The 27,753-nt window shown below is 43.7% G+C and overlaps 2 protein-coding genes across 9 annotated transcripts in view; one reads left to right on the plus strand and one right to left on the minus strand.

The window, feature by feature from the left end:
- Positions 1-14,458, plus strand: part of OSBPL1A (oxysterol binding protein like 1A) — a gene marked incomplete at its 5' end in the record, with an annotated part of 76,466 nt that extends 62,008 nt beyond the window's left edge. For all 8 annotated transcript variants that reach the window (XM_082313914.1, XM_082313916.1, XM_082313915.1 and 5 more), the window contains 10 exons: positions 989-1,123; positions 1,459-1,556; positions 2,281-2,463; positions 2,967-3,074; positions 3,166-3,255; positions 3,504-3,630; positions 7,087-7,203; positions 7,996-8,119; positions 10,558-10,648; positions 14,325-14,458. In XM_082313914.1, the coding sequence (XP_082170040.1) occupies positions 989-1,123; positions 1,459-1,556; positions 2,281-2,463; positions 2,967-3,074; positions 3,166-3,255; positions 3,504-3,630; positions 7,087-7,203; positions 7,996-8,119; positions 10,558-10,648; positions 14,325-14,427 (1,176 nt within the window). In that variant the 3' untranslated portion in view covers positions 14,428-14,458. The remainder of the gene's footprint in view (positions 1-988; positions 1,124-1,458; positions 1,557-2,280; positions 2,464-2,966; positions 3,075-3,165; positions 3,256-3,503; positions 3,631-7,086; positions 7,204-7,995; positions 8,120-10,557; positions 10,649-14,324) is intronic.
- Positions 14,459-15,680: 1,222 nt separating this feature from the next.
- On the minus strand, positions 15,681-27,196 carry CABYR (calcium binding tyrosine phosphorylation regulated). The gene is made up of 5 exons (XM_082328978.1): positions 23,074-27,196; positions 22,932-22,985; positions 18,272-19,255; positions 17,333-17,339; positions 15,681-17,202 (listed from the first exon to the last, which is right to left on the minus strand). The coding sequence occupies exons 1-5, from the start codon at positions 23,417-23,419 to the stop codon at positions 16,536-16,538; spliced, it is 2,058 nt and encodes a 685-aa protein (XP_082185104.1). The 5' UTR covers positions 23,420-27,196; the 3' UTR covers positions 15,681-16,535.
- Between the last annotated feature and the right edge of the window lie 557 nt (positions 27,197-27,753).

Below are 27,753 nucleotides of genomic sequence, written 5' to 3' on the forward strand. Positions count from 1 at the left end.
AGCCTAAGGGTACGTGTGTGTTTAGTCGCTGTTGTTTTCTCCTCCTCCCCTTGCTGTAGTTAGAAACAGCACCAAGCAATGAGATGTGGAAATGCTGGGGAATGCCTCTTAGCAGCAGCTCCAAGTCTCCTGAGTTGTTGTGCAGCATCCAAGGCTTCTCACAGTGGCTTTAGCGGAAAAAAATCCACAAAGGTCTTAATTCTGCTTTGCAGAAATTGCTGTACAGAAGTTGCGGTTTGGGGGGCAGGGGAGAGCAGAACTTGGAGTGGATTGTACCAAAGTGTCTGCCAAAGCTGTTAGTCCCAGCTGCTGCTATTATGGTTAAGAACAGTGCTGTTTACTGAGGACATTGCCAATGGTCATACTATATGCTTTTAATTTGCTGCTGCGGGCAATTTAAAACATTGCTATGTTACGCATTCAGAGGGCATGCTTTTTAAAATGGGAAAGAGAAACAGCATCAAAACTGTAGGACTTCTTTTAAATTTTTATTCTTGTTACAAAAATTCCTTTTTTCTTCAGAATACAGAATCTCTGTTTTTACTCCTGTGCTGCCATGTCTCCCTGTCCTTTCTCATCCTTCTCCCCCCCACCTGCCTCCAAAAAAGATAATATGTTTAAGTAATTAGATGGCCTATATCTATTTTAAGAGTAATAAATAACTTAGTCTTTAAAAGGGTTCTTAATACTTCATTCCATTGTTTCATCTCACCTTTTTAATGCATTTGTTGATAGGAAGTTTGTTTGTTTGATGTTTGGTTTTCTTTTTGTTTTAAAAGTAGCCTTAACGTCAACACAGATAGGCTTATCAAGCTCATAAGGGATGTACAGGGTTGTTTCCTTTCAGCATTAGTGGAGCCAGGTCAAGCACATTGCATTAGCACTAAGAGCATAATTTATTTTTGTGATAAGCCAATTACACTTGGGTTACTGCAGGTCAGTGTATCTAATCATTTGGTTTCTAACACGAATTTCATTTGTGCATCAGGAGTTGTCGAAGATCACAATGCCCGTTATATTCAATGAGCCACTGAGCTTTCTACAGCGACTTACAGAATATATGGAGCATACATACCTCATCCACAAAGCCAGCTCACTTTCCAGCACAACTGAGCGAATGCAGGTACTTTGGGTGTGGTAATTCGTGTTAGCTCTTGATGAATGCGTTGGGGTTTTTTTCTTCACAGATAGTCTCATTATAGGAGGAACTCCTGTAATTTGCTTCATGTTGGATTCTCTTATTCATTAACTGGTTTTGCTTATTTAGGAGAATGTTTTGCTTTTCCTAAGGCTTGCTTTTTTAGCCTTTTGATGAAAACTGTTTATTCCTCTGCCTTGCAAACAGAACTTTGCTAAGCTATTTCAGAAGAATCATTCTGTAATACCATGGCTGCTGTTGATACTTGATAAAGACTAGAATCTAGGAGATCAGCTGTGTACTTTTACTCTTTTGAATAGTGTGTTGCTGCATTTGCTGTGTCTGCTGTAGCCTCACAGTGGGAACGTACAGGGAAGCCATTCAACCCATTGCTTGGAGAGACATATGAATTGATCAGGTAATGAACAGAAAATGCACTGAAGAGTGGAGAGTGGTATTCTGTGTAACTGATGTTTCATTAGACTCGTCAGGTGGCTTGCAGACTCCTCTTCGGCTTGTAAGATTCCACCCATTCTCCTAGCAGCTGCTGGAGGCTCTTGCAATGCATGTTGGTGTTCAGCAATGCACCTCCCAGTGAAGGGAAACTACTTAACTTTTCAACTCAGAGCAGGCAAATGCAATTTGCCAGGTTTAACACCAAGTTTTATTTGCAAAAATGACTTTTTTTTCTGAAACCTTCTGAAAGAAAAGATGCATGGTACATAAGGGAGGTGTTAGAATTGTAATATTCATTATGTAAGTGTCCAGAATACAAATAGGCAATGTTAGCCTCCTAGTGTGCAGCTGCACTTACGGCAGATTTTTCTGTCAGGTGAGGTTTTGGCCTATTGTTTATGCAAAAGTTTAAGAAAGAGGTCACTATCAAAAGTAAATATATTGGCTGATCAGATGTGGTAGTTCTTGTTACCTTTTTAGGTTATGTCCTCAGTTATTTAGAATGAGGATGTTCTGTGTATTAGTTGGTCTATCTTTTTGTTTTATCCTAGGGTTTTAACTGACTCTTGCACTGAGTACAGCAACTATGCATGGGTCCAACTATCTGTTTCACCCCGGGGAAAAAAACTGCAACTTCACTGCACTTGATATGTAGATACATGCTTTCGGTTATCTTTATTTTGCAGGGATGATCTTGGATTTAGACTTCTCTCAGAGCAAGTTAGCCATCATCCACCAATCAGTGCTTTCTATGCTGAAGGTTTAAATAATGATTTTGTGTTTCATGGGTCAATTTATCCTAAACTCAAATTCTGGGGCAAGAGCGTGGAAGCAGAACCAAAAGGCACAATGACTTTGGAGCTTCTTGAGTAAGTTGATAAGTAATAATTGCATAGGCACAGTGGCCCCATCCATGATGATTGGTGTGCATTAGTGTTTCATGGCTTAGGACGGGCATGTCTAACACCCACATCCTAATGTTTGGTGGCAGATCGCTTTGGGGGGAGGAGGGGGTGAGAAGATGAAAGGAACTGCTATCGTTTCTCCTAATATACAGCATACTAATAGTAGCAGTAGTTGGGGCTTGTATTTGTATGTTCTGCAGATAACTGGATGTTGGTCCTACTAACGCTAGCACGCTTGAGTCCTGTCGGCTTTCCTCATGGCCTTCAGTGCTAACAGTGACTGCACTGAAGTGGTTGTTTCAAGGAATTGATAAAATCAGTAGCAATACGTTAATAAACTTCTTGAGTTTCCTGACTTATTGCCGTGTCCATTTCAAGACTTGGTGCGATTTATAGATGGTGGCTTGTTGCAGGAGTGTCATCCAGTACAAAGATAACGTATTTTAATTTTCATTCCCCTCCCTTAGACACAATGAAGCCTACACGTGGACAAATCCTACGTGCTGTGTGCATAACATTATTGTGGGCAAACTTTGGATTGAGCAGTATGGAAATGTGGAAATAACTAACCATAAGTAAGTTAAGAGTGTGAGTCCTTTCATTTGCTGCAAGTTTGAAGAGGGAAAGTATTTGGAAGTAATTAGTGCCCTCTTGTTCTGCCTTTAGAACTGGTGAGAAGTGTGTACTAAGCTTCAAGCCCTGCGGCCTCTTTGGGAAGGAGTTGCACAAAGTTGAAGGCTACATTCAGGACAAAAGGTAACAGCTTCGTTCCTGACAGGAAACAAATGGCTGCCCTCTGTTTCTGACGGGAGCTGTAGAACTGAATGCCTTTAACTTAGTCTGTCAAGGGCATGAACCTGCAACAGCAAGGTTAGGAATTGTGCAGCACCAATAATGGAGCTTTAAGAGTTGCTCTCAAAAGTTCTTCTTTCAAATATTTTTGTCTGAAATGATGTAATAAATCTCTTTAAGCTCCTTTGTAAATTTGGTCTTTTTTTTAACAGCAAAAAGAAACTTTGTGCGCTGTATGGGAAGTGGACTGAGTGTTTGTACAGTGTTGACCCAGCTACGTTCGAAGCTTACAAAAAAAATGACAAGAAGAATGCAGAAGAGAAGAAAAGCGGTAAACAGGTATTAATCACGTAAAGACGTGGTATCTCAAAAGCATGATAAGACAGCTAAATATTTTAGTAGTATTTAAGAGCATTAAGACTTCTTTTCACTTATTCTCGCTTTCCTAGTAAGATACAAAATGGATTGGATGAGTACCAGCATTAAGGGATAAAATGCTTTCTCTCTCAAGGATTTGTATTCAAACTTCCCAAAACTTGGAGTGATCTAAGTAGTGGCTGGTTCATTACCTGCCTCTTCCTCCCAAGTCACATGGAGGAAATAGATATCCATTAGTTAGACCATGGTTCTGATCATATATGATAACATTTATATTCTAATAGGAGGATTTGGACTCTTAGAGGCAGGATAGACTAGTTTCTTATCTTGGTAGAGGATCATATTTTCCAGCTTTTACAAGGAATTTTTGTATTGCTTTTTATTAAATTTTCACAACCATAGAAATGCTTGCTTCCCCCCCCCCAATTGCATTTTTTTTCTTCTGGGAAAAAAAACTCATTCTTAATTCTTCCAGATTTCTGGTCAGCAGTATGCTCATTGTTTAAGGTGAACATACATATGGTGACAGTATACAGCTTGATGAAGAACAACCACTCACATAGTAGCTTAAAACAGGGATTGTTACCCTTTGGTGACTGAAGCCAGATTTTTTTTGTTGGTTTGGGTGTGGGTAGTTTTTATACTTAAGAAAAAAGAGACAGAGAACTCTGAAAGCGGTAGTTCCTGTGCAGGTTCAGATTGTTGCTGTATCTGAGATTGCTCCAGTGCTTGTCATCAGTAGAGTGCTTAAAGCACTGGGGATTATTGCTTCTCTTCGAGTCTGACCCTGTGAGCTCTAGGGAGAAGGAAGAAAGAAAAACATACCCTGTGCGTTTGTTCAGCTACCACTTTGCATTTTCTGACAATGCCTAAGATGATCCTTGCTTTGCACTTCAAAAAGAAGCATCCTATTGCATAAATCTCAAGCTGCAATGTTCCTCTGACTCGAGAAAAGCATGCTTTTTCTACTCATTTAATAGAACTATTTCTGTGTAGAAAACTGAAAGCTTTGTAATGCACGCTATGAATCAGGCAGACTTTGTTGAAGATGTGTTCCCACTGCCCCCTTGTGTTTGAGGAGTTGATTTTGTTTATGATTTTTTAGCATCTAGGTGAGCCAAGTCTGGATGTGGTTTGTCCCTTCATGGTAGTGAAGGATTCATTCAGGCATGAAAGCACATGGTGTTTCAGACTCCTCCTAATTTACATTTTCAGGTTTATTTAGTTGTTTTCCAGTTATTCCTTCGTGCTGTGTTGCTACTAATGAAGAATCACTTCTGTCTCCCTTTAGGGGACCTACTTGGATGCAAGTCCTTTTGCAAATTGCCCCAGATTTTCCCCTGATTCCCTTTGATTTTTATAGGGATAAAACTCAAGGAAAAATAATTTTGCAGAGGGCCAGACAAACCTTCATGTATGCAAAGGTGAGATTTTACCAACATCAGAAGAGTTATAGTAGACCGGGTCTAGACCAGGATTATTCTGCTCTGAATGGACTAGAGCCTTTTTTAATCAAGATAAAGCATTTCGTGCAGAATTTTCAGTGCAAATATATGGAAGAGCATAATGTAAGGCAACAGCAACTGCCCTCACACGTGCCTCGTTTACAGACATCAGAGGTCTTGCTTTGGCAAAGTCTGTTACTGCCCTCCTAGCAATATACTGGGAGGTTGATTACTGCTGAGCATAATATATGGATCATTGTGGCAAGAGCACATGAAAATCCACTTTTTACCTAGTTCTTTGTAATTCTTATGACATTTTTGAGATTATGTATCCAACAAGGCACAAATTGCGGTGTGTATTGTAGCCTTTCTGTAAAAGTTGGTTTGGAGTTTGGCAGTCTGGTATTGAAGTGTCTTGTTTTAATACAAGGATATCTTTCTGATCTATTCTGCTTCAAATTCCTGATTTCTGAAAGATTGATCAGTGTCCTTTAAAGGACAGAATGGCAGGTTGCCAGCACAGTTCAGATGTAGTCAGCTAAAAGCCCTGTTTATCTTCCTAATAGCTGAGGGGCTGAACCTGGTCTGCATGTTGTTCTGGTTACTTTGCAACCTGTTCGTTATTAAAAGCACTGTACCCAAGTGCTCCACAGTGAAACAGAATCCTTGATACCTCCTAATTTTCTTGGAGGCTTAACACGTGAATCATCTCAGAGGACAACTGAGTCCAGTTTGGGTACTGGATTTTTTTTTGCACTAAAACATCAGTCTGTATTATCTGGCGCAGCTATTAGAGAGCAAAGCTTATTAGCAGCAGGATTAAAGCTGTTGGCATGTAGCCAAAGTATTTAAAGTATTAGTTGCCTTTAAGTTCAGCTTTAGAATCATAGAATCATAGAATCGTTAAGGTTGGAAAAGACCCTTAAGATCATCGAGTCCAACCGTTAACCTATCACTGCCAAGTCCACCACTAAACCATGTCCTCGAGCACCACGTCTGCCCTTCTTTTAAATACCTCCAGGGATGGAGACTCAACCACTTCCCTGTGGTTTACTCTTCAGTGGTCTCTGAAATGTGCTGCTGTTTTTAGCTGTGATAGTGACACCGAGTTTTCTTGGGAGAGACGTATTCATTGTCTAGCTGGCTTTAGTTCAGTATTGTAACATATGCTTGTGTGGCGGAATTGATGTCAGCAGCGTTGGACACCAGCTTGCTTTAAAGATGTGTGTAAAAAGGGTGATGGTTTAGAACTAGTTCAGGTCACGTATACTCTGTGACCACCAGTTATGCTCTGCTGCCCTAGTAACCCTGGGTGGAGTCTTTCTGGGAAAACCATTTCACAGTGCTGTGGCTGCAGCTGCCTCAGGCTGTATATGTCAGCCTTCATAGGATACCCTTCCCAGAAGAAGTAGCTAATCTAGGATATTTGTTTTAACATTTGCAGTTTGCCATTTTAGTAGTGTGGCGGTCAATGGAAAGGAAGGTTCCTCTGAGCAAAGAGCAGTAGCATAGGGCTTTCTGTTGTGCACAAACTGAAGACAGCATTTGCGTTATGTGCTGGCGTTTCTTTGATGTGGAAGGATGAGGAATGTGACTTCTGTTCTTCAACTTTAATGAAGCAGTAATGGAGTTAAATATCAGGCATGGAAATGCTTGTGTTTGAGGAAACGGGACATCTCTGGGGTGGAAAAATTGACATTTCTTAACACTTGAACATCCAGATTATATCTACGAAGATGTTGATGGAAGAAACTGTGGGTAGTCTTCCATTGGGAGGGAATTGGGAGTATGTATGGTATGTTAATGCCATTATCCTTCTTGACAAACATCTGGAAAAGTCTTTTTGTTGCTGAAATTATTTACTTTTGGTCAAGGAAATAATTTTATGTAAGTTCCAGTGATGGAATGAATAAGTGTAAATGATCTATGACTCCAAAGAACTCCTTCTCTTTTCTTTGTGTGCTGCCTTTAGGTGGGCAATACTGAGGAACCAGATGAGATGCCGTTGCCAGATTCTGAGAGTGTCTATGTTATTCCTGGAAGTATTTTGCTATGGAAGATAACTCCAAGACCTCCAAATTCAGCACAGGTCAGCTATGCTTCTGCTTATTGAAAGCGTGTGCTATCTTGTTATTCTGCATGTTCAACACAAAGCAAATCCATTTGTTGTCTTTTTCATTAACAAGTCTGGATTTGCCTGTTTATTGCAACAAACTTTCCCACTACAATTGTAACTCTGTAATGTAGGGTTGGAGGGATAACTGCCACAGGCATGACTCTAGAGTTAGCAGAATTTCGCTGGAAAATGGGACGCTTCATGTAGCTAGCAGTATGGGGGCTTTCCCTACCTCTTCTCTCCACCCTGCTCCTCCCACTGAGGCACCTACCTTGTGAGAAATCTCTTCTGAAGGGCTTTATTAGAGGACAGACGCTTCCTAGGAGATGTTTGCAAAGGCTGCGTAGCATGAGTTGGTGTGTGAAGGGCTGTGGAGCTGGAGAGCCAGTGGGTGGGATACAAGGGTATGTGTGCAGCTGGAAAGACAAAGAATTGGAACAAGAAAAGGTGCCCTCAGTGGGTTAATCAAGGGGGAAATCTCGCTACAGAGATAGGGAAAATACCAGCAGGACTGGAAAAAGAAGATAAGAGAGAAATAGTGCACTGAGTAATTGGATGCTGGCCTGCTTAAACAGAAACACCAAGGATCACCTACACTGCCTGACAGTGCAGTTTTGCTGGTATCTTGAGTATTCCTATCTTGAATGATTAAATAATAAAAAAGCACTTGGATATTTGTTTTTAGATAGCAGCTTTTGTGTGTATTAAGACTAGCCTGCTAGAGACATCGTAAAGTCACCTTTTATCTTTGTCTCTGAATTTCAGATGTATAATTTTACTAGCTTTGCTATGGCTTTGAATGAGTTGGACAAAGATATGGAGAGTGTCATTCCCAAAACTGACTGCCGGCTAAGACCAGATATCAGAGCCATGGAAAATGGAGAAATAGGTAACTTCTGTTATTGGCAAAGGTGGTTTTATTTTTTGTTAAAACTGAGGGACTGGAAAATAAATTCCACATTCAAGTAGTTAGATGAACTGTAGCTACCCATAAAGATACATTCTTCCATGCTGCAAGACAGTAACTCTTTAAAACAGCCTTCTGCAGGTTGTGGTATGCTTCTAATGAAAGGTATGTCACCCACCTGTACTGGGGCTGGTTGGGATGGAGTTAATGATGTTCTTCATAGCAGCCCATATATGGTGCTGTGTGTTAGACTGCTGACCAAAGCAGTGTTGATAACACATCAATGTTTAGCTATTGCTGAATGAAGTCTGCACAGTGTTAAGGCCTTCTCTGTTTCTGGGGTCAGCAAGAGGCTGAGAAGGTACACAGCTGGCACAGCTGACCCAAACTGGCCAAAGAGATATTCCATACCATATAATATCGTGCTCAGCAATAAATTGTGTGTGTTGGGGGGAAGTAGCTGTTGTGTGGAGACTGGTTGGATACAGTTCTGCTGGTGGAAGGTAGTAAGTGATTGCTTTTGCATCACTTTTTTTCTTTCCGTTCACTTATTAAACTGTCTTTACCTCGACCCATGAGGTTTTTTTGCTTTTGCTTTTCAGTTCTCTCCCTTAACCCGCTGGGGTGGATGGGAGAGGACAAGTGGCTTGTAGGTGCTTAGTTGCTGGCCAGGAATCCACCACACCACCTACTTGCTTACGTTCTTCCATATAAGCATGAATCTTAAACTTCATGATGCTATGCTTTTTATTTAGCTTTAGGCCCTCTGCTGTGCTCCATAGTCAAGCCCTATAATTGGAAACTATTCTAAGCAGACAACCTCTGAGCATCGAAAGGAAGTATTTGTGAACTTTTCAGTTTTCTGTTTCCATCAGCCTGATGCAAAAGGAGTATTTTGATATGCCAATTCTGAGAAATGCAGTCTAAACTATTTAAGCGAAACTGCAATGCCAAAAAATATATTTGATGCAAAATTATTCTTCACTGGATACAACACTTCTGCTGCCTTAGAATAGTGAATTAGAAATACTTTATGAGACTTTCAGTGAGTAGAAATAGTGTGCTTTTTAGAAACTGCATAGAGATTATTACTGTAGATGCCATAGAGTGAAAAGTGTCTTTTAGTCTTCTGACATGTGACTTAGTGTTAAATACTTTGATATGGTGTGGAACAGCCTTCCCCTGGCCCTCTTTTGCTCCTTTTTCTGTGGCATTTGGCATATTAAAGCAGGATGGCCAGCTTTGTAGACTAAAAGCATGGGGGCTCTTGCTTTCTCTGGACTGCTAAGTGATTGGGGTAAGTCATGAAACCTCTGATGCAGATTAACCTATGTAATAGGGCAATGACTGTGGCTACTTCTGATAAATAGTCTGAGATCTAGGTATGAGAAACAGTGACACGGGCATAATACAGTGCAGTTGTACTTGTGTGGGTGTTTTTTTCAGAAGCTGATAACCACTTCTTTGAGGCTTTTAAAAAAAGTGGATCAGTGAATTCCCACAACCCCTCCTGCCTGTATGATTCTTGTGTGGCCAGCAGGATGGACATACTTGGTTCAGAGCATCCCCAGTAATTTTTCCATCTAAACTCAAAGTGCAAATAAGCGTGCTGTTAGCAACAGACCGTATTCCTTAGCTATACTAACAGCATACAATTTGTCTAGCAGATAGACTGGTAATACGCAGTGTTAGTAGCTGGCAGGGTAACTGGGAATGGCTGATAGTCCTCCAAAAATTATTCTCTCAACTGCTTCTTTCTAAGTTGATTATGAAATTGTTTTTGAGGATTCAGATGTGAAAGAGATCGCCCTTCACCTAATCTGCTGCTTAGTCTGACTTACTCCACAGCCCTTCTGACATCCTTTCTGCCAAATAGAAGCAACTGTTCTGCTTGTTTAGGACCATGACCTGTGCTACCTTAGTGCATTAACAAAAAAATGAAAGGATGCTGCAGAGAAGACAGTTCTTTGTGGTTTGGAAACGAATATTCCAAACCCCTGTTGATCAGGAACGAGTCACTAGCAACAACTTACCCAAAACCTTAACAAGAAAGAAGCAGGTGGCCAGACTTCTGAAATAAATCCAGCATATCTTAATCAGTTTCCCTACTGAAATAAATTCTAGGTATGCCACCTCTCCTAGCTGACACTTGCTGTCATGTAAACACATTTTCAGGGTCCTCAGGCCATGGATAAACATGTATTTATCAGTCTTAAAGACTGGAATTCCATTGGCTGATCTTGTGCCACAGCCGGCCTGGCTTTGCTCATACACTAAACCAGAAGCTCTTCTGTGTTATGTAGGAGGCTTTTTAAATGGACAGCTTTTGGTACTTCCCTTATTTATTTGCTGGGTCAGATGGAGTAATGTGTCTGTCTTATATTACGCTCCAACATCTTCTGTATTTTTATTTCTTCAAGATCTAGCTAGCGAAGAAAAGAAGAGGCTAGAAGAAAAACAAAGGACTGCCCGCAAAAATCGTTCAAAGTCAGAGGAAGACTGGAAGACGAGGTTAGTGTGTTTGCCTCTGCGTGTGCGCGTGTGGTTACATAAAGGTTTTGAACATTCAGGTTAACTGCCAGTCCACACCAGTGATGTGCAGTGTTGTGTCAGCATGAAGAGCTGACATCATCAGGTTTGGCAGTGCCACTGTTGTATTTGCAGACTTGGTCCCTGCAGGCTGTAGTGCTTCCAAGAGGGAAGCGTCAGGCTTGGTCTCAGTTCCTTCCCTCTCACTGCGTGCACACCCGTATTCAAATACAAACTGTGTTGTCTTTTCTGAGCACCTCTTGGTTCTGACACGAAAAAGATGTTGCCACTGATAGCTGCTTGTAAGGACTGTTGTTGCTGATTAATTTATAATTGCCTCAGATCAATTGCTGTGTGCTGGCAATACTGTATTCCCACTGCATACAGTTATTCTCGGAGTCGGTGAAGTGACTTTATCGTGCAGATATCCAAGTCGTTGTCTCCTTTCTGTGAGGGTTACTAACTGCAAAAGTTAGAAGAGCTAAGGGAAAAATCAGCTTACAGGGGATCTGCCAGGATGTTTGGGTTTTGTTGGTGGTGGTGGTTTTGTTTTTTGGGTTTTTTTTTCCACCATGGGAGAGGTCACTTGGGACCTCTTACGCACAAGCTAAGTAGAAACCGTGAAAACAATGAATCTAGTTTGACCAGAGGTCTATTTAAAAGTATGGTAATAAATTGGCAGTCTCTTCACAGAAAAGAAATTATAGGTCTAAACTCTCTATAAGTAAGCAAGCTGCATCTCTTCCCTGTTAACTAGCTGTTAAGACACCCAGACACTGTGGATTAAGTATCTTTAAACTGTCTGTTTGTAACTATAAATCACTTTTTTCTTTTTTTCAAATGAAGTCACCCATCATCCCAGAGTCCCAGGTTTGGACATGTCTGCCTTTGTCTTTTTCCTGTGCCTGCTCTCCTGAAGTGTTTGGGTTTGTTTGCCCTGAGACTGGTGGGAAATAAGATCTTTGTAATGCTTCCAAGTAAACTTGTTAAGTGCTGGACAGCCTTGCGCCTCCCTCTTTCCTGAATTCAGAGTGGTTCTAGCTCTCACCAAGTGTTTTCAAAGCAAGGGATAGTGATGCTGTGTTCTTCCAGGTGCTTGAAGTAGCTTCAGGTATAGCTCAAAGCACCTGAGGTTGGTATTGGAAATTGGGGAATTCCCAGGGGGCAACTCAGAGCGATGGGTTTTGGGGTGTATAATTAGTGCAGACACCATTCACAAGGTTCCTCAGTTGCTGTTGCACAGGTGGTGTTGACCAGCTCCGCACTTGCCCGGGATGTCCTTTAAGAACTCTCTGTTTTCCAGGATGTGTCTAAAGCTTTGGCAGAAAATTCCTAGTGTCTGATCTCTTCAGTAGGAATGCCAAGTGTGACTGCCTCCAAAGGATGAATGTAAAGTGTGGAGGAAGAGTTGTGCTTTGGGGGAAAAAAAAAAAAATGCATACTGTGAAGGGAAACTCTCCTGCCTGTTCCCAGAAGGTCAACTCTAGGTCTTGATCAGCAGTGAAATATAAACTCTGATGTAAACTGCTGCAATTTCCTTGCCACAGTAAGGCTTCTTACTTTGTCTAGTAGAGTTCCTCCCTCGTAAGACAACTCTCCACAGTGCCTAGTGATTTTTTAGAAATTATTTTGAATCCACTTTAGAAGTGGGGCCTTGGTGTTTCTGAAGAAGTGATGTATGTTGAACACTTAATGTTTTAGAGACTGACCAGTAGTCTTAAGTCTCGAGTAAAAGACTAGTTCAGTTCTGCAACACGGCAGTGGTCAGTTGCTTTTGATGAAAATCAGTCCCCTCCTTCCCCCATCGCTTACCTGGCTAGATTACCTGATTGCTTTGGGTCTCCTACGTCTCTCAAATTTAGTTCTTCCCATCACCTTTCCCCTTCCTATTGAGGTAGGTGGTCAGTGGAGGAGGGGCACGTTGTCCTGACCCGTACAAGTGTTGAAGACGCACTAGTGAGGTATTGGGTGGTAGAATTCCTTAGCGTGAGAGGTGAGGTGACTGTGCTTATAGCCCTGCCTCCGCAAACTCTTCCTGCTCTGGAATGAGCCGCTATTACCTGTGAACTAGGAGGTGAACTAGACGCACGTGCGTGCGCACACACCGGTTACTTTGGAATAGCTGACGCATCCTGTGTGGGGGTGATGCAGTAGTGAACCATGTGCAGTACAAGGGTTGAGTGACTTCTATCTTCTGTTGACTTTGGTTCACTTAACCAGGACAGCAGGAGAACCATTAGCGTTCAACTGCTCAGTTTACCGCCCTGAAGACGGTACAAGCCATTTCTTCCAATATGCATCTCAAATCTTTTAAGCCACGCAAGACTTGCCTATTGGCTGCCCTGCTTTGTAACATGGCTGGCACTGCAATACCAGTGGCCTTTTTGCTTTTTAAAGAGATCTTTGGTCCGAATGTGCTTTAATTTCTGTCCTGAAACCTTATGGTACCCTAGAAGGGAAGAGCAGAGTTAAAATGGGCTGCCTTGCACACGCACGATTTACTTAAGTGAGCGTGTTCGCTGCAGTGCGGCATGTAAAGGAAGAACCGACTTTTGTGGCCAGTGAGGAGGTGAAAGGAAGCTGCGGAGCCCATTAACCACAGAAACAGCTTCTAGCAAGCTGGCTTGCGCCATAAACACGGCTTGGCAAAATACAACCAGAAGTTAAAATGCTGGAGGTCTGGTACTGTGCAGCGTGTGCTTTTGAGGCAGAAGATGGAGTAACTGGGCCCAAACAGACAGCAGTGTTCAGTAAGGGGCTGCAGGCTTGCCAGAAACGGGTGTGGGAGAGGAAGGAGGACACATTTCTGTGGCATGGTGATTTGACAGGGTTGTACTCACCACTGGGGGATACTTGCCAGTAGCACAGCCTTGTAAGTGCACCTTATTTTACAGATAAATAGCGCCCCCCCCCAAAAGGTTACATGCACGTGTAATCTGCGCGTGTGTATACACAGTGCCTCCAGATGAGGTAGGAGGGGAGAAAGAAGGAAAGAAAGAAGGTGCTAAACTTCAGTGATCCTAGCAGCAACCATCTTCGCAAAAGCTTGCAAGTAACTTCATGCAGACAGAATCAGCTTTCTGGCCATTCAGATTAGCCCCCTGGTGCTCACAAACAGTGCCGTACAGTTAAGTTGTAACAAGCCAGGACTTCTCCTGCAGCCTGCGGGTGGTATTTCATCTACACTGAGGGTAGCTGGCACACTTGTTCTGAGTTAAATCCATTGTAAAACAAGGCTTTAAAAACCAGGGGGAAATCTAGATCCCGGGAAAATAATGTTTTTCTGTTTTCAGGACTGCGGTGCTTGTGGTGTTTACATGTCTTGCAAAAACTGTTACTGCTTATGCATGCCAAAATGATTGTTCACAACTGCTTTGAAGTAAAACTGTATCTGTCCTTTTTTATGCGATAGTCTTGACTGCTTCAAGTGACAAAATACTGGTGTCAGTAATTTCACCTAGGAGACATTTAAGTGGTGTGGCAAATGGGCCACTGAAGATGACTTTAAATTCACTTACGATTTTAAAACCAAGAGGGCTCCTGCAATCACAGTAATTACTTTGAACAGTAAACTGCTGACAGTGCAGCAAAGCAGTTCTGAACTCCCATAGAAGTGTGTGTTAGTAGCTTCACTAACGTGCTGTATGTTTCCTTGCAGATGGTTCCACCAAGGCCCCAATCCCTATACTGGTACGCAGGACTGGCTTTATTCTGGCAACTACTGGGACAGAAACTACTTTAACTTGCCTGATATTTATTAAAATGCAATAAGGAGCCTGTGACTGATACAAAGGAGTCTTAATCTGTTTTAATGTTTTCCCTTGTTTTACTTACCTCCTGAAAAAACTGACATATTATCAAAGAGAATATTAAGCATCTCCACAGTAAAGCTGGTGGCACATGATCTGCAGTCCCGTAGGTAGGGGAGTAATTTTTCTGGCTGATGGTGGGTCCCGTGTGGACCAAGTAAGTCGCCGTGATTTCGAGCTGCCCTGTTTGCTGAATACACCTATATTAGGTTGCGGTGTGTGAGGAATAGAACACCCTCGGCTGTTCTGTGAATACTTTCTTTCGTAAATAACATTGGCACAAGTAAAACTGGTTTTATTTACTATGACATGGGAATGTTTAAAAGCACACACAGTAATTACAATATTCTGTTCTTAAATGAAGAAGGGTGTGTCACTTTTGTAAAGATGTAATTTTTCATAAAGTGACTTTTCTTTTACTAAGTAACTCCCTTAAATCCTAAGGTCTGGTCAGAGATTCCGGCAGTGTTCCCATCTCTGGAGCATTAATGCAGTCGTTTAAGCTGGTAAAGTTACTCAGAGGAATTTATTCAATGTTTTGTGCAGTGTGTTTTGAATTCTGCTCTCCTGTTTTGCTACCAACCTTATGGTTTAAGGAATTAAGTATGGTTTAAGGAATTAAGAGCCATTTAAATATCTATGGATTTGATTTGAACTGCACACTAGTAACAGGTTTTAAAAGAATCTGTTTCATGCACTAGAAGTTCTGGTGCCCAGCACCACTGCAAAAAGGCAAGAACCTAATCAGTCCAGGACCCGGTGGAACATGGCAGGGAGGACAGGACCTGTGTCTGTACCGTGCAAACTCCCTGAGAGGAAGTCTTGTGCATTTCAAAAGTAGTACAGCACCTCAGTGAGGCCTCCTGTGCACAGCTGCTTTACCCCTTTTCAGTGGGGTGCATTCAATCTTAGAGTGTAAGTTTATATTGAACTGTGTACAGAGCTTCTAGAGGGCAGGCTGCTCTTTGTATGATATTTTAACTGCTGTCTGGAAGTTAGTGTTAATTGAATAATTTAATTGCTACTAAATAAAGGCTTCAAAACTTCTTGCATCTAGTCTAAAGTGAGTGGTGTCTGACAGTGCTGACCCTTTCTGAGGAAGCCTACTCCAAAAGCTGCTGCAGTGAAGTTGCAGAGCGTGCTTCCATGTGCTTCAGGGACCTCTCTCCCCCTAAGCAGGAGCAGTCTGCTTATGGGGGGGGGGTGGGATGGCTGGGGAGCTGGGTGCTTTCTCCTTGAACATGCAGTGAGGCTGCAGCTCTAGCCTTGAGGGTGGAGTACTGAAATTGTGAATAAGGTAATGAGATCCTTTCTATTTTTATTCTGTGCACTACTAGAATTACCCAGGTAGTGATGCTGAGACATATTTGCATAGATAAGGGAGAGCCGCCTCTTTGGCAGTCTGTCATGTGAGGTCCCAGTTCTCACAGCAACCTGTAGATGCAGAAACCAAACCACCACACACCTGCAGTCTCTTGGAAGCCTCATGTCTACACTCAGGCCTCTACTCGGGCCAGCATTTCTTGAAGTCTCTCTTAATTCCTGTGCAGCTGGGTGTGTTGCGCTGTGCTAGGAAAGTATAAAATGCATAGAACTGTATTGCTAATTGCTGGCTTTTTTTGAGCATTTGCATTAATTTATTTGATTTAGTACAAGGTAAACTCCACTCCTCCTGCACTCTTCCCCAAGTCCAGTCTCTCTTCTCAACCTGTTTAAAAAACAACATGAACTCAGTAGAAAGTATGCAGCAAGAACTACATTAATTGCTACCTGAACACAGTCGAAGTTGAGGGTATTGTACCACACTGAATATTACACTATGCCTGCAGCCTGAACTTTAAGGGTTCACAATGTGTATGAATGTGAGACTAAAAACTTGGTTCCCTCAGACTAAAACTAGAGCAAGACTAGTACTACTAATTGCAAAGTGTAACAAGCAGAGGAAGGCATTGAGTCTGTTATGTACAACAAGTAGTTTAACCACTGGTCTTAAACCTTATTTTATTTTGAAAAGGGTTCAATTAAGCTTTTAGTAGTAAAGTCCAAACACTAACATCTCCCTATGCAAGAAGCAAGCTTACTTCTCCATGACCCTGCGCTCTGGGCATGGGGCCCGATGTAATGGTAATCTGTCCTGCAGTACCATAGCTTTCTGCAAGAGCATTTATACCTGTGTGCTTATCGCCAGCTGGCAAGCCTTTCTTTGCAGACATCACATCATCCAGAGGGATGGCAACTGAGAAGACATCAGGTGTGCAGGGCTTAGCTGTAGTTTCCTCTGCAGACTTAGAATTGGGGCTTGCCAGAGCTGTTTTCTCATCAGCTGGCCTGGCAACTGGGACTGGGACTGTAGTGAATCTCCTCCTAGCACCCGCACCTTGCTGTGCAAAGACAGCATGGCTAGGAATAGGTTTCCAGTCCTGTATGTTCTGAACATTAGAGCCCACTAAAATGAAAGGTGGAGCATCTCTCCTCTTGCTTGCTTCTTCTGCCACGTAAATTGGAGCAGATACTTGTGACAGCTGACCACACTGTTGATCTTCCCCCCTGGAAAGACTGAGGGTTGCCTGGGAATAAGGAACACCAGCTCCAGCAGGAGAAAGGGATGGTGGTGATTTTTGACCTTGTCTCAAGTCAGTTAGGCAATAGAGGGTCCATACATTAGAATGTGGTGGTGGCTGCCCTGCTTCACTTGATGCCATGGCTACAAAGATAAAAATAAGAGTGCTGGTATCAGAAGCAGTGAATTTCATTCATATTGTAAATCCTTATGTCTAAACCAAACATACCTACACTTGGAGAAAGCAAGCATGTTAGAGAAGAGAGCTGGGATAGCAAACTGTTTGCTGACAAACACCTGCAGCCTAGAAAAAGTAAAACTATTTAGTCAGAGCAGAAGCTCTTCTGGGTAAGCATTTGTCTGGTATTTCTGAAACTGCAGTTTGTCAAACTCCCCTAAAAGTTTGGGGGTTGTTTGTTTTTTGGGTTTTTTTTGTTTTGGTTTGTTTGGTGTTTCTTTTTGTTTGGTTTTTTTTTTTTTTTTTTTTAAAAGAGCCAATGTTAATTTACAAATCTGCCTAAGCTCAGCTCTCTGCTACAAAATGCTTTGCTGAGACCTCACAGCCGTACTACTTCTCCTGGGGCCTGGGACAGGGCTCGGACAGATTCTGCGGTACCAGGGAGACTCGAGGCAGGGGAGCTCCACGCCAGAGGGTTTCTCCAGCTGGGCAAGGGAGGAGCTGGGCACATGGCACCACAGAGAGGAGGTGCTGGTGAGGGCCTCACCAAGAAAGATGAGCACCAGCTCTCTTGCTGCTTGTCAACTGATGACCAGTGCTTAGCCCGCTCAGCCCAGCTGCAGAAACTCACTGAGCTCAAGACAGCACAGGCAACCACCACCATTCTTCTTCTAAATGGAAAACCCCCTAGGTCAGTGCTGGAATATGAGATCTTTCACAGGAGGAGAATCAAAACTAGGGCTCCAACTGGTCACCTCTCTTCAGCCACAGGGCACATGTATTACATCTTAGGTCTCTAACGCCTGCTTCAGAAAATACAGCTTGTTTTGAGCAAGACCATTTGCCATCAACAGGCACCTTCCCATCACTCTTATCTGCATATTTGCCCGCAGGAGTGCAGGAGTCCTGCCCAGAGCTAGCCACATCTCTTGGAACAGACGGCAGAGAGATCTAACACATGTGCACTGGGGCCAAGCAGACAGTGTCGGTACCGTAGTTCCTTAGAAGTCATCTCTGCCCCACATTGCACTGACATAGGTGCTTTTCCATTTAATGACCACTGATGAAGCTGTAGAGCTGGAAGCTGAAACAGGAAGATGACACCAAGACCCAAACTTTCTTACCTGACAAGACATAAACGTGCTCAGCTGCTTCCACTTGTGCTGTAGATTCCATTCTCTCAGGATGGCACACTAAATCGTCAGCAGGTGGACCTAAGGTTGTAACACTTGAGCCCTGGCCTGAATTTAATGGCTGCTCCACCTTTACCAGATAAGCTGTTTGGTTTACAAAGGGAATGATTATTTTCTGTGGAAACTGTTCTATATAAGATGGAACCTCTGCATCCGTAATCAGCTCATCATCCCAACACAGCGATACAACCTCAGTGGTTGAGGTAACCTCAGCTTCGTTGCAGGAAGGCACAGCCTGCAATAGATCTTTAGGAGCAGGTGATGGTGGTGGTGAAAGAGGTGATGGTTCTCCCCACAAGGCGACCAAGGAAGCTCCATTTACATCATTTGTCGAGACACCAGCCTGGCTGTCTGAGGGACCTAGTTCTCCAGCTATGGAGGACTGACTCCACACTCCTGGTTGTGACCTAAGAGCCTCTACAGAAGCCTCAGCTGCTGGGACAGCAGAAGCATCTTCAGCAGCACCTTCTACTGGTGTAAATTCATTCTCTGAGGTCTGAGAGTCTTCGTAAAGAGTCTGCACACTGGTTGCCACATCCCTCACAGAATAAAGACAATCACTGTTACCTAGCACATGGGCAGCAAGCTGTGCAGGCTCAGCAGGGACGTACACCAGTTCAGGTCCCTCAGGGGATGAAGCTCCATCAGATCCACAGGGGAATTTGTTTTCTTCAATGGAACTGGCAACTGATGGGTGTTGAATTATTTTGGAGCTATATTGAATATCAGGTTCTTCAAGGAGCTGGTCTTCCTCTGTGTCAGTAGATTTGTCCATTTGCTTGGGCTCCCCAGAAAACAAAGTATGTGCATGCTCTGATGTCTTTTCTTCCAGTCCCTCATTCCCATTTTCTGCAAGGTAAAAAGCACGTAATGGCAGTACATGAGCACATGTTGCCATTTAAATAAAACTGATTTCAGCATTAACTCAATTAGATGTTCTACAGCACATTTATGAGGCTTCCCAGGTTGCAGAGATGGAATAGTTCGGGGGGGGGGGGGGGGATTGCTGCTTGCCTATCAATAAGGAGAAGAAAAAAAAAAAAAATCAGAAAGCAGTGGCACCACTTCAGAATCTAGGAAGCCTTAACTGCATTCATGATCCTGCAGTGATGGTTACATTCTTATCTACTGCCCACAAACATCGCTACACTTACGGGTTGAAAGATTAAACCTTTTACATTAAGCACATCAGATAAGCCAGCTAGACGACCATGGCTGCTCCTTGCAACACCTCAGAACTCTTTGGATCCATAAAAGTTTAGATGCATAGACGGTGACAGTGTAGCTTCCTCAAGAATCTTGATTCGTTGAAATGACACGTATCCAAATGAAGAACAGGGTAAGCCAGGAACCAATTTTAGATATAGAGTAAAAAATGGCTTCTAGATAAGTTATCAATCAAGGGAGGAACATAAGGGAGTACTTACAGGACCAAAACAGTGTTCCATCACATGGTTAATAAAACCCTCAGCATCGGGGGGGGGGGGGGAAACCAAAAACCAAACCAACAAACCAAGAGGTCTGGTTTCTATCGTGATTAGCAAGCATTGGCCAATACGTAAAACTAGCACAGCAGCAGAAGAGAAGGCGAGTCTTTAACACATCATCACAGCTCAGTGCTGAGCTCTTTTCTGGAGTCGTGACTGGATGAGATCAGAAATTATGAGAGAAATATAACTCAAAGGATAACAGAGCTAAATCCTCTGAAAAAAACATTATTCTGTTGGTCATCCCAAGCCAACACAGACCCATTGATAATCCAATGTCAGTCTCAGGCAATGCCACAGAAAAGAAAGGCTCCGTTGCAGCTACACAAACTGGCTAGCTACCTGCTGGTGCACAAATGGTCCCAAACCCCAGAGACTCCAGAGGAAACCTTGCTAAGGAATTCCTCTCTGATCATCCCCTCTCATAACACAGTTATGTGACCACATAGTAGAGGATGGACAACACAGAAAGAGAGAGACTACGTGGTCTGTAAGGAAAAAGGTGCAAGAGGGACCTGTTTTGGAGCTTGGTGAACATGCAGGGGTCAGTTCACAACCACATAAGCAAACCACTGACAGGCATTCAGACAGAACATGTCTGCATTATGCAGCCACTCTCCATCATATTTGAAAAGTCATGGCAGTCAGGCAAAGTCCCCAGTGACTGGAGAAAAGGGAACATTGTACCCATTTTTAAAAAAGGTAATAAGGAGGACTCTGGGAACTACCAACCAGTCAGCCTCACCTCCATGGCTGGTAAGATCATGGTACAGATCCTCCTGGAAGATACATCGAAACATACAGAAGACAGGGAGGTGATTAAAGACAGCCAACATGGCTTCACCAAGGGTAAATCGTGCCTGACTGCTCTAGTGGCCTTCTATGATAGAGTGACAGCATCAGTGGACACAGGAAGAGCTATGGATGCCACCTACCTGGACTTCTTTAAGGCCTTGGATATGATCACACACAACATTCTGGCCACTGAATTGGAGAGAGGTGGCTTTGATGGATGGACTATTTGATGGATAAGGAATTGGCTGGATGCCATGTCCAAAGAGTTACAGTCAACAGGTCAATGTCCAAGTGGAAACCAGCAAGAAGTGGTATCCCTCAAGGATGCGTACTGGGACAAATTCTATTTAATATTTTCATCAATGACAGAGAGTTGGACTGAATGCACCCTCAGCAAGTTGGCAGACGACACCAACCTGCATGGCGCAGTTGATATGCTAGAGGGAAGGGATGCCATCCAGAGGGACTTGGACAAGCTCGAGAAGCGGGCCCATGCAAACCTCATGAAGTGAACAAGGCCAAGTACAAGGTCCTGCACCTGGGTCAGGGCAATCCCCAGTATCAGTACAGACTGGAGGAGGAATGAATTGGGGGCAGCCCTGCAGAGAAGGCCTTGGGGGTACAGGCGGATGAAAAGCTGGACATGAGCCAGCGATGTGCGCTCGCAGCCCAGAAGGCCAACCGTATCCTGGGCTGCATCACAAGAAGTGCGGCCAGCAGGTTGAGGGAGGGGTCTCTGCCCCTCTACTCTGCTCTGGTGAGGCCCCAGCTGGAGTGCTGCGTCCAGCTCTGGGGTCCTCAGCACAGGAAGGACATGGAGCTGTTGGGGTGGGTCCAGAGGAGGGCCACAAAAATGGTCAGAGGGCTGGCACACCTCTGCTGTGAAGAAAGGCTGAGAGAGTTGGGATTGTTCAGCCTGGAGAAGGCTCCGAGGAGACCTTGTTGCAGCCTTCTAGTACCTGAAGGGGGCTTATAAGAAAGACTGAGAGAGACTTTTTACCAAGGCCTGCATTGACAGGACAAGGGCCAACAGTTTTAAACTGAAAGAGGGTAGATTGAGATTAGTTATCAGGAATTTTTTTTTTTTTTTTTTTTTTACAGTGAGGGTGGTGAGGCACTGGAACAGAAATGCCACAGAAGTTGTGGTTGCCCCATCCCTGGAAGTGTTTGAGGTCAGGTTGGATGGGGCTTTGAGCAACCTGGTCTGCTGAAAGATGTCCCTGCTCACTGCTGGGGGGTTGGACTAGATGATCTTTAAGGGCCCTTCCAACCCAAACCATTCTGTCGTTCCATGATTATGCAAAAATTGCTGTGTGACATCATTAATGCAACATCTGCAAAAGCACCAAAATTCAGCCTTCGGTGATACTTTAAGTCGCACTGCAACATCCACCAGGCGTTTTTACAAGAAGAACGTAAAAGCTTTACAAGCTTGATGTGCTGAAATCAATCGTGGCTAGCTTTTTTAGAGGAGATCCTAAGCTAGGAATAAGATAGTAGCACTTTCTCTTCATAGCTGGGGCTTCTCCTCATTGCTGTAATTACCTCAGTGTATAGCACTCAATCTATAGACCAAGGCTGTCTCAAGTGCTGATTAGTTCCAGGGTTACTTGGAACCCAGCTTAGGTGGCCTTTTTGAATAAATTGAATAATATTTTGAATTGAATAATATTTTAAGCTGCTGACACAGTAACCAGATGATGGAGACCCAAACCAGTGGGGCAGATACAAACAGGCTGTGGGCTGGGCAACGCACCCATATCACTGCTCCCACACAACCTTCATGTGGCACCATGGATCCTAGCCCTTACAGCCAAACCCAGGGAGCAGATGAAAGCTCCCAGCACTACCCAAAGGAATCAGCATTCCACAGAATTAAATAATTTCTTTTTATAAGCAAAGAGATACATATTTATTTGCAGAAAACAGATAAAGGTAAAGTCACTACCTGCTTAGGGGGTGAAAAATCACACTGCAATGTCTTAAAATGACCAAAAGCATCCAGGCCCTCGCCTACACTCAAAGAGAAAGTACAGCAGCCCAGGGGACTAATTCTTCCCACATTAAACAGAAGCAAGTGCTTTCTGAAGGTGCCTGCCTCTTCAATAGCTCAAAGCCTATGGGCCTCTTTCACGTGACTACTTATGGACTGGATGCAGCCCGTAAGTGAAAACTACTTGCATCCATTCGGGTTGGAACATTGTCTCAAAACATCCTAAAAGAACAAACAGCAACTATCTTACCTCTAATGAACTCAAAGTTTTCGACCAGTTCTGTTATATCCAGGTTTGGATTCCCTGAAAACAGAAGCAGAGGTTAAGCTGGAGTAGGATAGCACTTCTCAAATAGCTCAGCTCTTCGGATGAAGCACTGGTAGGAACAAACCTTTACGAAAGGCGACGAGCTCTTGGAAATAAAGTGCGAAAAACTCAGCAATGTCGTCTGGGTTGCGTTCCATGACAGCCCGGCTCACCCCCTCAAGCAGGCTCTTGAGGCCGTGTGGAATAACCAGCCTGACCTTTGAAGACTGCATCTTCGCCCACTCAAGTCGGCTTACTGTTTCGCATCTGTACAAACAGAACCCCTCAGCTGAGCGTCTACCCCACCCCAGTGGGAAGCGTCCGACACCGACAGTGGGACCGCAGCTCCTCACCCCTTGCCATGCCATCACTAACCCTCCTCCTCCACCCCTTCCCAAACGCTCCTTTAACTCAAAGAGGGTATTTACCATTTGCGGTGACCAAACCCTTTACTCCCCCTCCGCACCTTTAGCCAGAAGGCACGGTCAGGGGGGCCAGCCAACTGGGGAACAACGCTATGAATTCAAACCCATGCCGTGAATTCCCCTTTTTTAAAGATAAAACCCACCAAAGCCCCCCCCGCAGCGCCACAGGAGCCATTCGTGTTCAAGCCAAGAGTTTACAGGACGCTTCTACCACCCCTCTCCTCCGTACCCTCCGGCACTTGCCCTCTCCTGGTCCCGGCCTCCCACCGGCGCCCCCTGACGAGGGCCGCCACACCCAGCCAGGAGGGCGTGACGTCACAGTGCCCGTGCGTCGTCAGCGCAGCGCGGCGATGCTGAGGTTCACAGCCATCAGCGGCTGCGCTCCAGCTCTGCGGCGTTACTGTCTGTTGGTCAAAAAGGATTAAAAAAAAAAAAAAAAACAAAAACAAACAGCAAAACAAAAAAGGAGTGGGAGGCGAAATAGCTGATTTGAATTTAGTCGGGCCTCCGGAGCGCTTCGCAGGCAGGCAACGCTGCAGCTCATCAGCGAGGGCCTCCCTCCTGCCCTGAACACCTCAATTCTCATTGTCGCGCAAGAACCGGTGGCATTTAATAGATGCGACTGTTTGAGCACAACTATTTATAGCCCTTTTAATAATATATTTTAAGACTGAAGTACGGCGTCGTGGCTGCTGCTGCTCAGGACAGGGGCTGCGAGGGCGATGCCGAGCAGCTCTGGGTGCTGCCCGCCGCATGGCGCGGGGGAAGCGAGCGCCCACGGCGCTCACGCCCTGTGAGCCGCTGCCTTTTCTCCCTTCCCATGCCACTGCGAAACCAGTTCCTGCTTTCTGCTGCTGACTTGCCTTCAAGCCCACAACCAGCTGCTGGGGGTGCACAGGCAGAACCCCTCTGAGGAATTGTTTTGCCTTTGCCAAGACATTATTTTTCCTTACCAGCAACAGGCAGCCGAACCAGAGACGTTTCTTCCCGGTGCAGCAAGAGCGTAACTTTGTGCTCAGTCTCAGGTTATGACAACTGCACACGATCCAATGCTTCAACCTGCGGGAAGCAGAAAGGCTGCAGCTGCATCCTTCCCGCCCCTCTGCCAGCCGCCGTACAGCGGGTGGGTGCACAGACCCATCCCCCGGTTCACAGCCTGGCCTGTTAAGACAGGCAAGATACAACACTCAAGGGATTTAAACCGACTTAACAGACTGCAAAATACAGCACCTGAGAAGCAATGTTCTGTAGTGACCTCTGGCAGGAGCTCAGAGCAAACACCTGGAGACTGCAACCACTTCAGCCACGGCAGCTACACCCAAAGAGGAACCAGATTATTCCTTAATATGGCTCTGTTCATACCACAGAACCTTATGATCACAAGGGCAAAACCTGAAACAAATCTCAACAGCCCCAGGGATAGCATTTGCTTCCCAGTACACATTTTCAGTGGATACACACAAGATCATTCTCTGTTCCAATAAAAGAAGCACAAAAAAAGTAACTGTACAGTGCCCTGTTTTCACAGTTACCACTAACTGGGTTTCTGAGGATCACGAAGGCAGGAAGATCGTGGGGGAAGCCACGATCAGGAGTCTGCTGCGGGACAAAAACTTTTATCCACCAACAATGCCACAGATCAGTCCTCATCACAGTTGGACCATCATCTACCTACCTGCTCTTGCATTCCTGGATGTTTGCATCTACAAAAACCCAAGGGGAATCCCAACAGCACTGAAGATTTAAGACTTGAGCGTCATTGCTGCTAAAGCATTCAGACTATCTTCAATAGCTTCTTTTAATACGCTAAGTAACATAATATTCATAATAGCTCATTCCAAATTAACAGAATATAAACACTTTCAAGTTAGTTCACTGGAAAGTACGTTAATGGTAAACTCAACACAAAATGCTTCTTCCATAAGAGAACCCTTAGAAAGTAATTTCTCATTAAGAAACTTCTCACAATAGCTCATCAGTCCTGGAGAGCGACAATACAGACCATGCTATTAAAAAAATTAAATATGGAATATGCTATGATAGCTCTCCTACGGAAAGAATAAGACGTACTTCAAGAATATATATGGGGATTAGAAAATGTATCATTTCTGAAGTCAGGATAGTGATCTGAAATCTAGATTTCTGTATTGAGAACATACAGAAGCAACAGGACTTCATAAAGGCATTAAACATACCTGTGTGCAAAGGCAGTCGTGGTTACTTTGAAACCATCCTCAATGAATACCGATCAGCAGACAACTTGTAAATTTGCTTCTTTTGAAAACTTTCAAAATTCTAGGTCTGCAAAGCTCTGCACAGCAAAAGCTCCAAAGATGTTTAAATACAGATGTCATAAACCACAGAAAAATTTATTATCAGAGGTAACCAAAGAGAAGCATAAACCTCCTTAAATATTTAAAAAGGCTTCAACCACTAACATAAAAGCACATCTGGCTGAAACTTAGGAAGAGCATATAGGAAAAAAATACGTCCAGGAACTAATTCACTGTGCTGGAACTTGAATGCCATTTTTCGAAACCACCTAGAGTAAATCCATCATACAAAGTGTACCAGCTGCTCTACTAAAACGTGTTGCCCTTTGGCCCCAAACTGGAGAGCCTGTCATGAATTTGGATGGATTTGATCCCAAGAGCAGTTTGCCCAGCTGAAGGTAATCACCTTGTCCTACCATCCTTTGCCCCATCTGCAGAAGGAACAGCTTCCAGGCAATGTTGAAGTCGTAGAGACTGGACAGAAATTCAGGAAATCAAGGTCCCAGATCAACCTTATTTTTCTGCCAAAAAACGATCAGCTCATTCACTAACTCTTCATTAGACAGTTCACAACAGGTTAATAAATCACACTGGTTGGGGGGCATGTGGGGTGTGTTTGGTTTTATTTTGTCTTTTTCACTTGCAATCTCTTTCAAAGCTTCAGCTAAATAGACAGGAGAAGAGGACTTGCATTTTTTGAAAGCACCACCTTTGTGCTTCTACCTGCCAGAGACTTCAGTAGAATTCTAAGTGGGGGGTTCATTCATATACAAAAATCTCCATGAAAATCTTCTCGCTTTTCCTACCAAAGGTACAAAATACCATTTTTATTTAAGGTGTCCTTATGTGCATCTCTGAAGCCTCTCTGTCTTCCCCTTTGGTGGGGCCTTTGCTACAAGTGGGAAGAAGTATGTGTCCCAGGAATACAATTATCTTCTATACAGTAAACATATTACTTTTTGTGAAAGACTGGGAGGCGTTTGTTACGTAAATGGTTTTGCTCAGCAAAGTCTGACAATCTCTTTCTCCTTCCCTTCCCCTCTCCAATATTCAACTCAAACTTTTTTCCTTTTATCCTCTCCACCTGGGAGCCTTTCTGGGCATCTCCTATTGGTAGGCACAGCTTGCCAAAAAATGATGGAAAACGACTGAGGACCAGCCAGTCCTGCTGAGCTCAACAGATTACTTGATCAAATCGAATATTACAACACCATCTTGGAAGAAGTCACATCAAAAGATAAACAGCGGTTTTGAAAAAGCAGCAATGAAAAAACAGGGGTAAGGCAACTGACATGAACTCCCCATGGCTAAAACACAGTGGTTAAAACACAGTGGCTAAATAGGTCATGAAAATCTTGGGTAATTAAGCAAGGTTCTGAGCAGAAGCAGGAAGGCGATACATAACTGTAATATGCACCTACCCCGGTAACCTATGCTGGGTCCAGTGTCGGAGTCTGAACTTGCATTAAAAAACCACGGTGAAAAATAGCAATAGTTCAGTATTTAACTCTAGAAAGCCTTCCTCAAGTTGACTTTCTTTTCTGTGTAATTTATATTTTGCTCATGCAAAAGAACAGTAAGAGGTGACCTGAACATTAGAATGCCAACACCGAGACATGGCAAAGAACACAGCATCTGATACAGCAGAAGAAACCAGGAGATGCAGTGCCTGGACACCAAGGCTAGAGACCTCTAGGTTTAGAAGAGCAGAGGGACTGGATCCTTTCAGGTGCTGTTCTTCTGCAGCAGTCCATCACCCTGACCTTCCGCGCCTCACTTGCTGGCACATGGTCCCTTCTGCAAGCACTCTGGAGGATGTATGCAATGCCAGCAACAAAAAAAATCCTACAAAGATGGAAGGGATACTAAACAGTATGATATTTAATTCCATCAAGGGAAACAACCTTGAGTACACAGGTGTTGGGGGTGGGGAAATCCCCTTTTGCCATCTAACAACAATGGCATGATCAGTTACAAAATTGTGCCAAAGTTCAGGGAGAACACAGATTTGCAACATTGTGACAAGGCTAAGCCTTTTGTAAAACAGCTCAATTTTTTTTCCAGTGG

This window comes from Platalea leucorodia, assembly GCF_965183815.1.
Source record: "Platalea leucorodia genome assembly, chromosome: 1".
Taxonomy (NCBI): Eukaryota; Metazoa; Chordata; class Aves; order Pelecaniformes; family Threskiornithidae; genus Platalea; species Platalea leucorodia.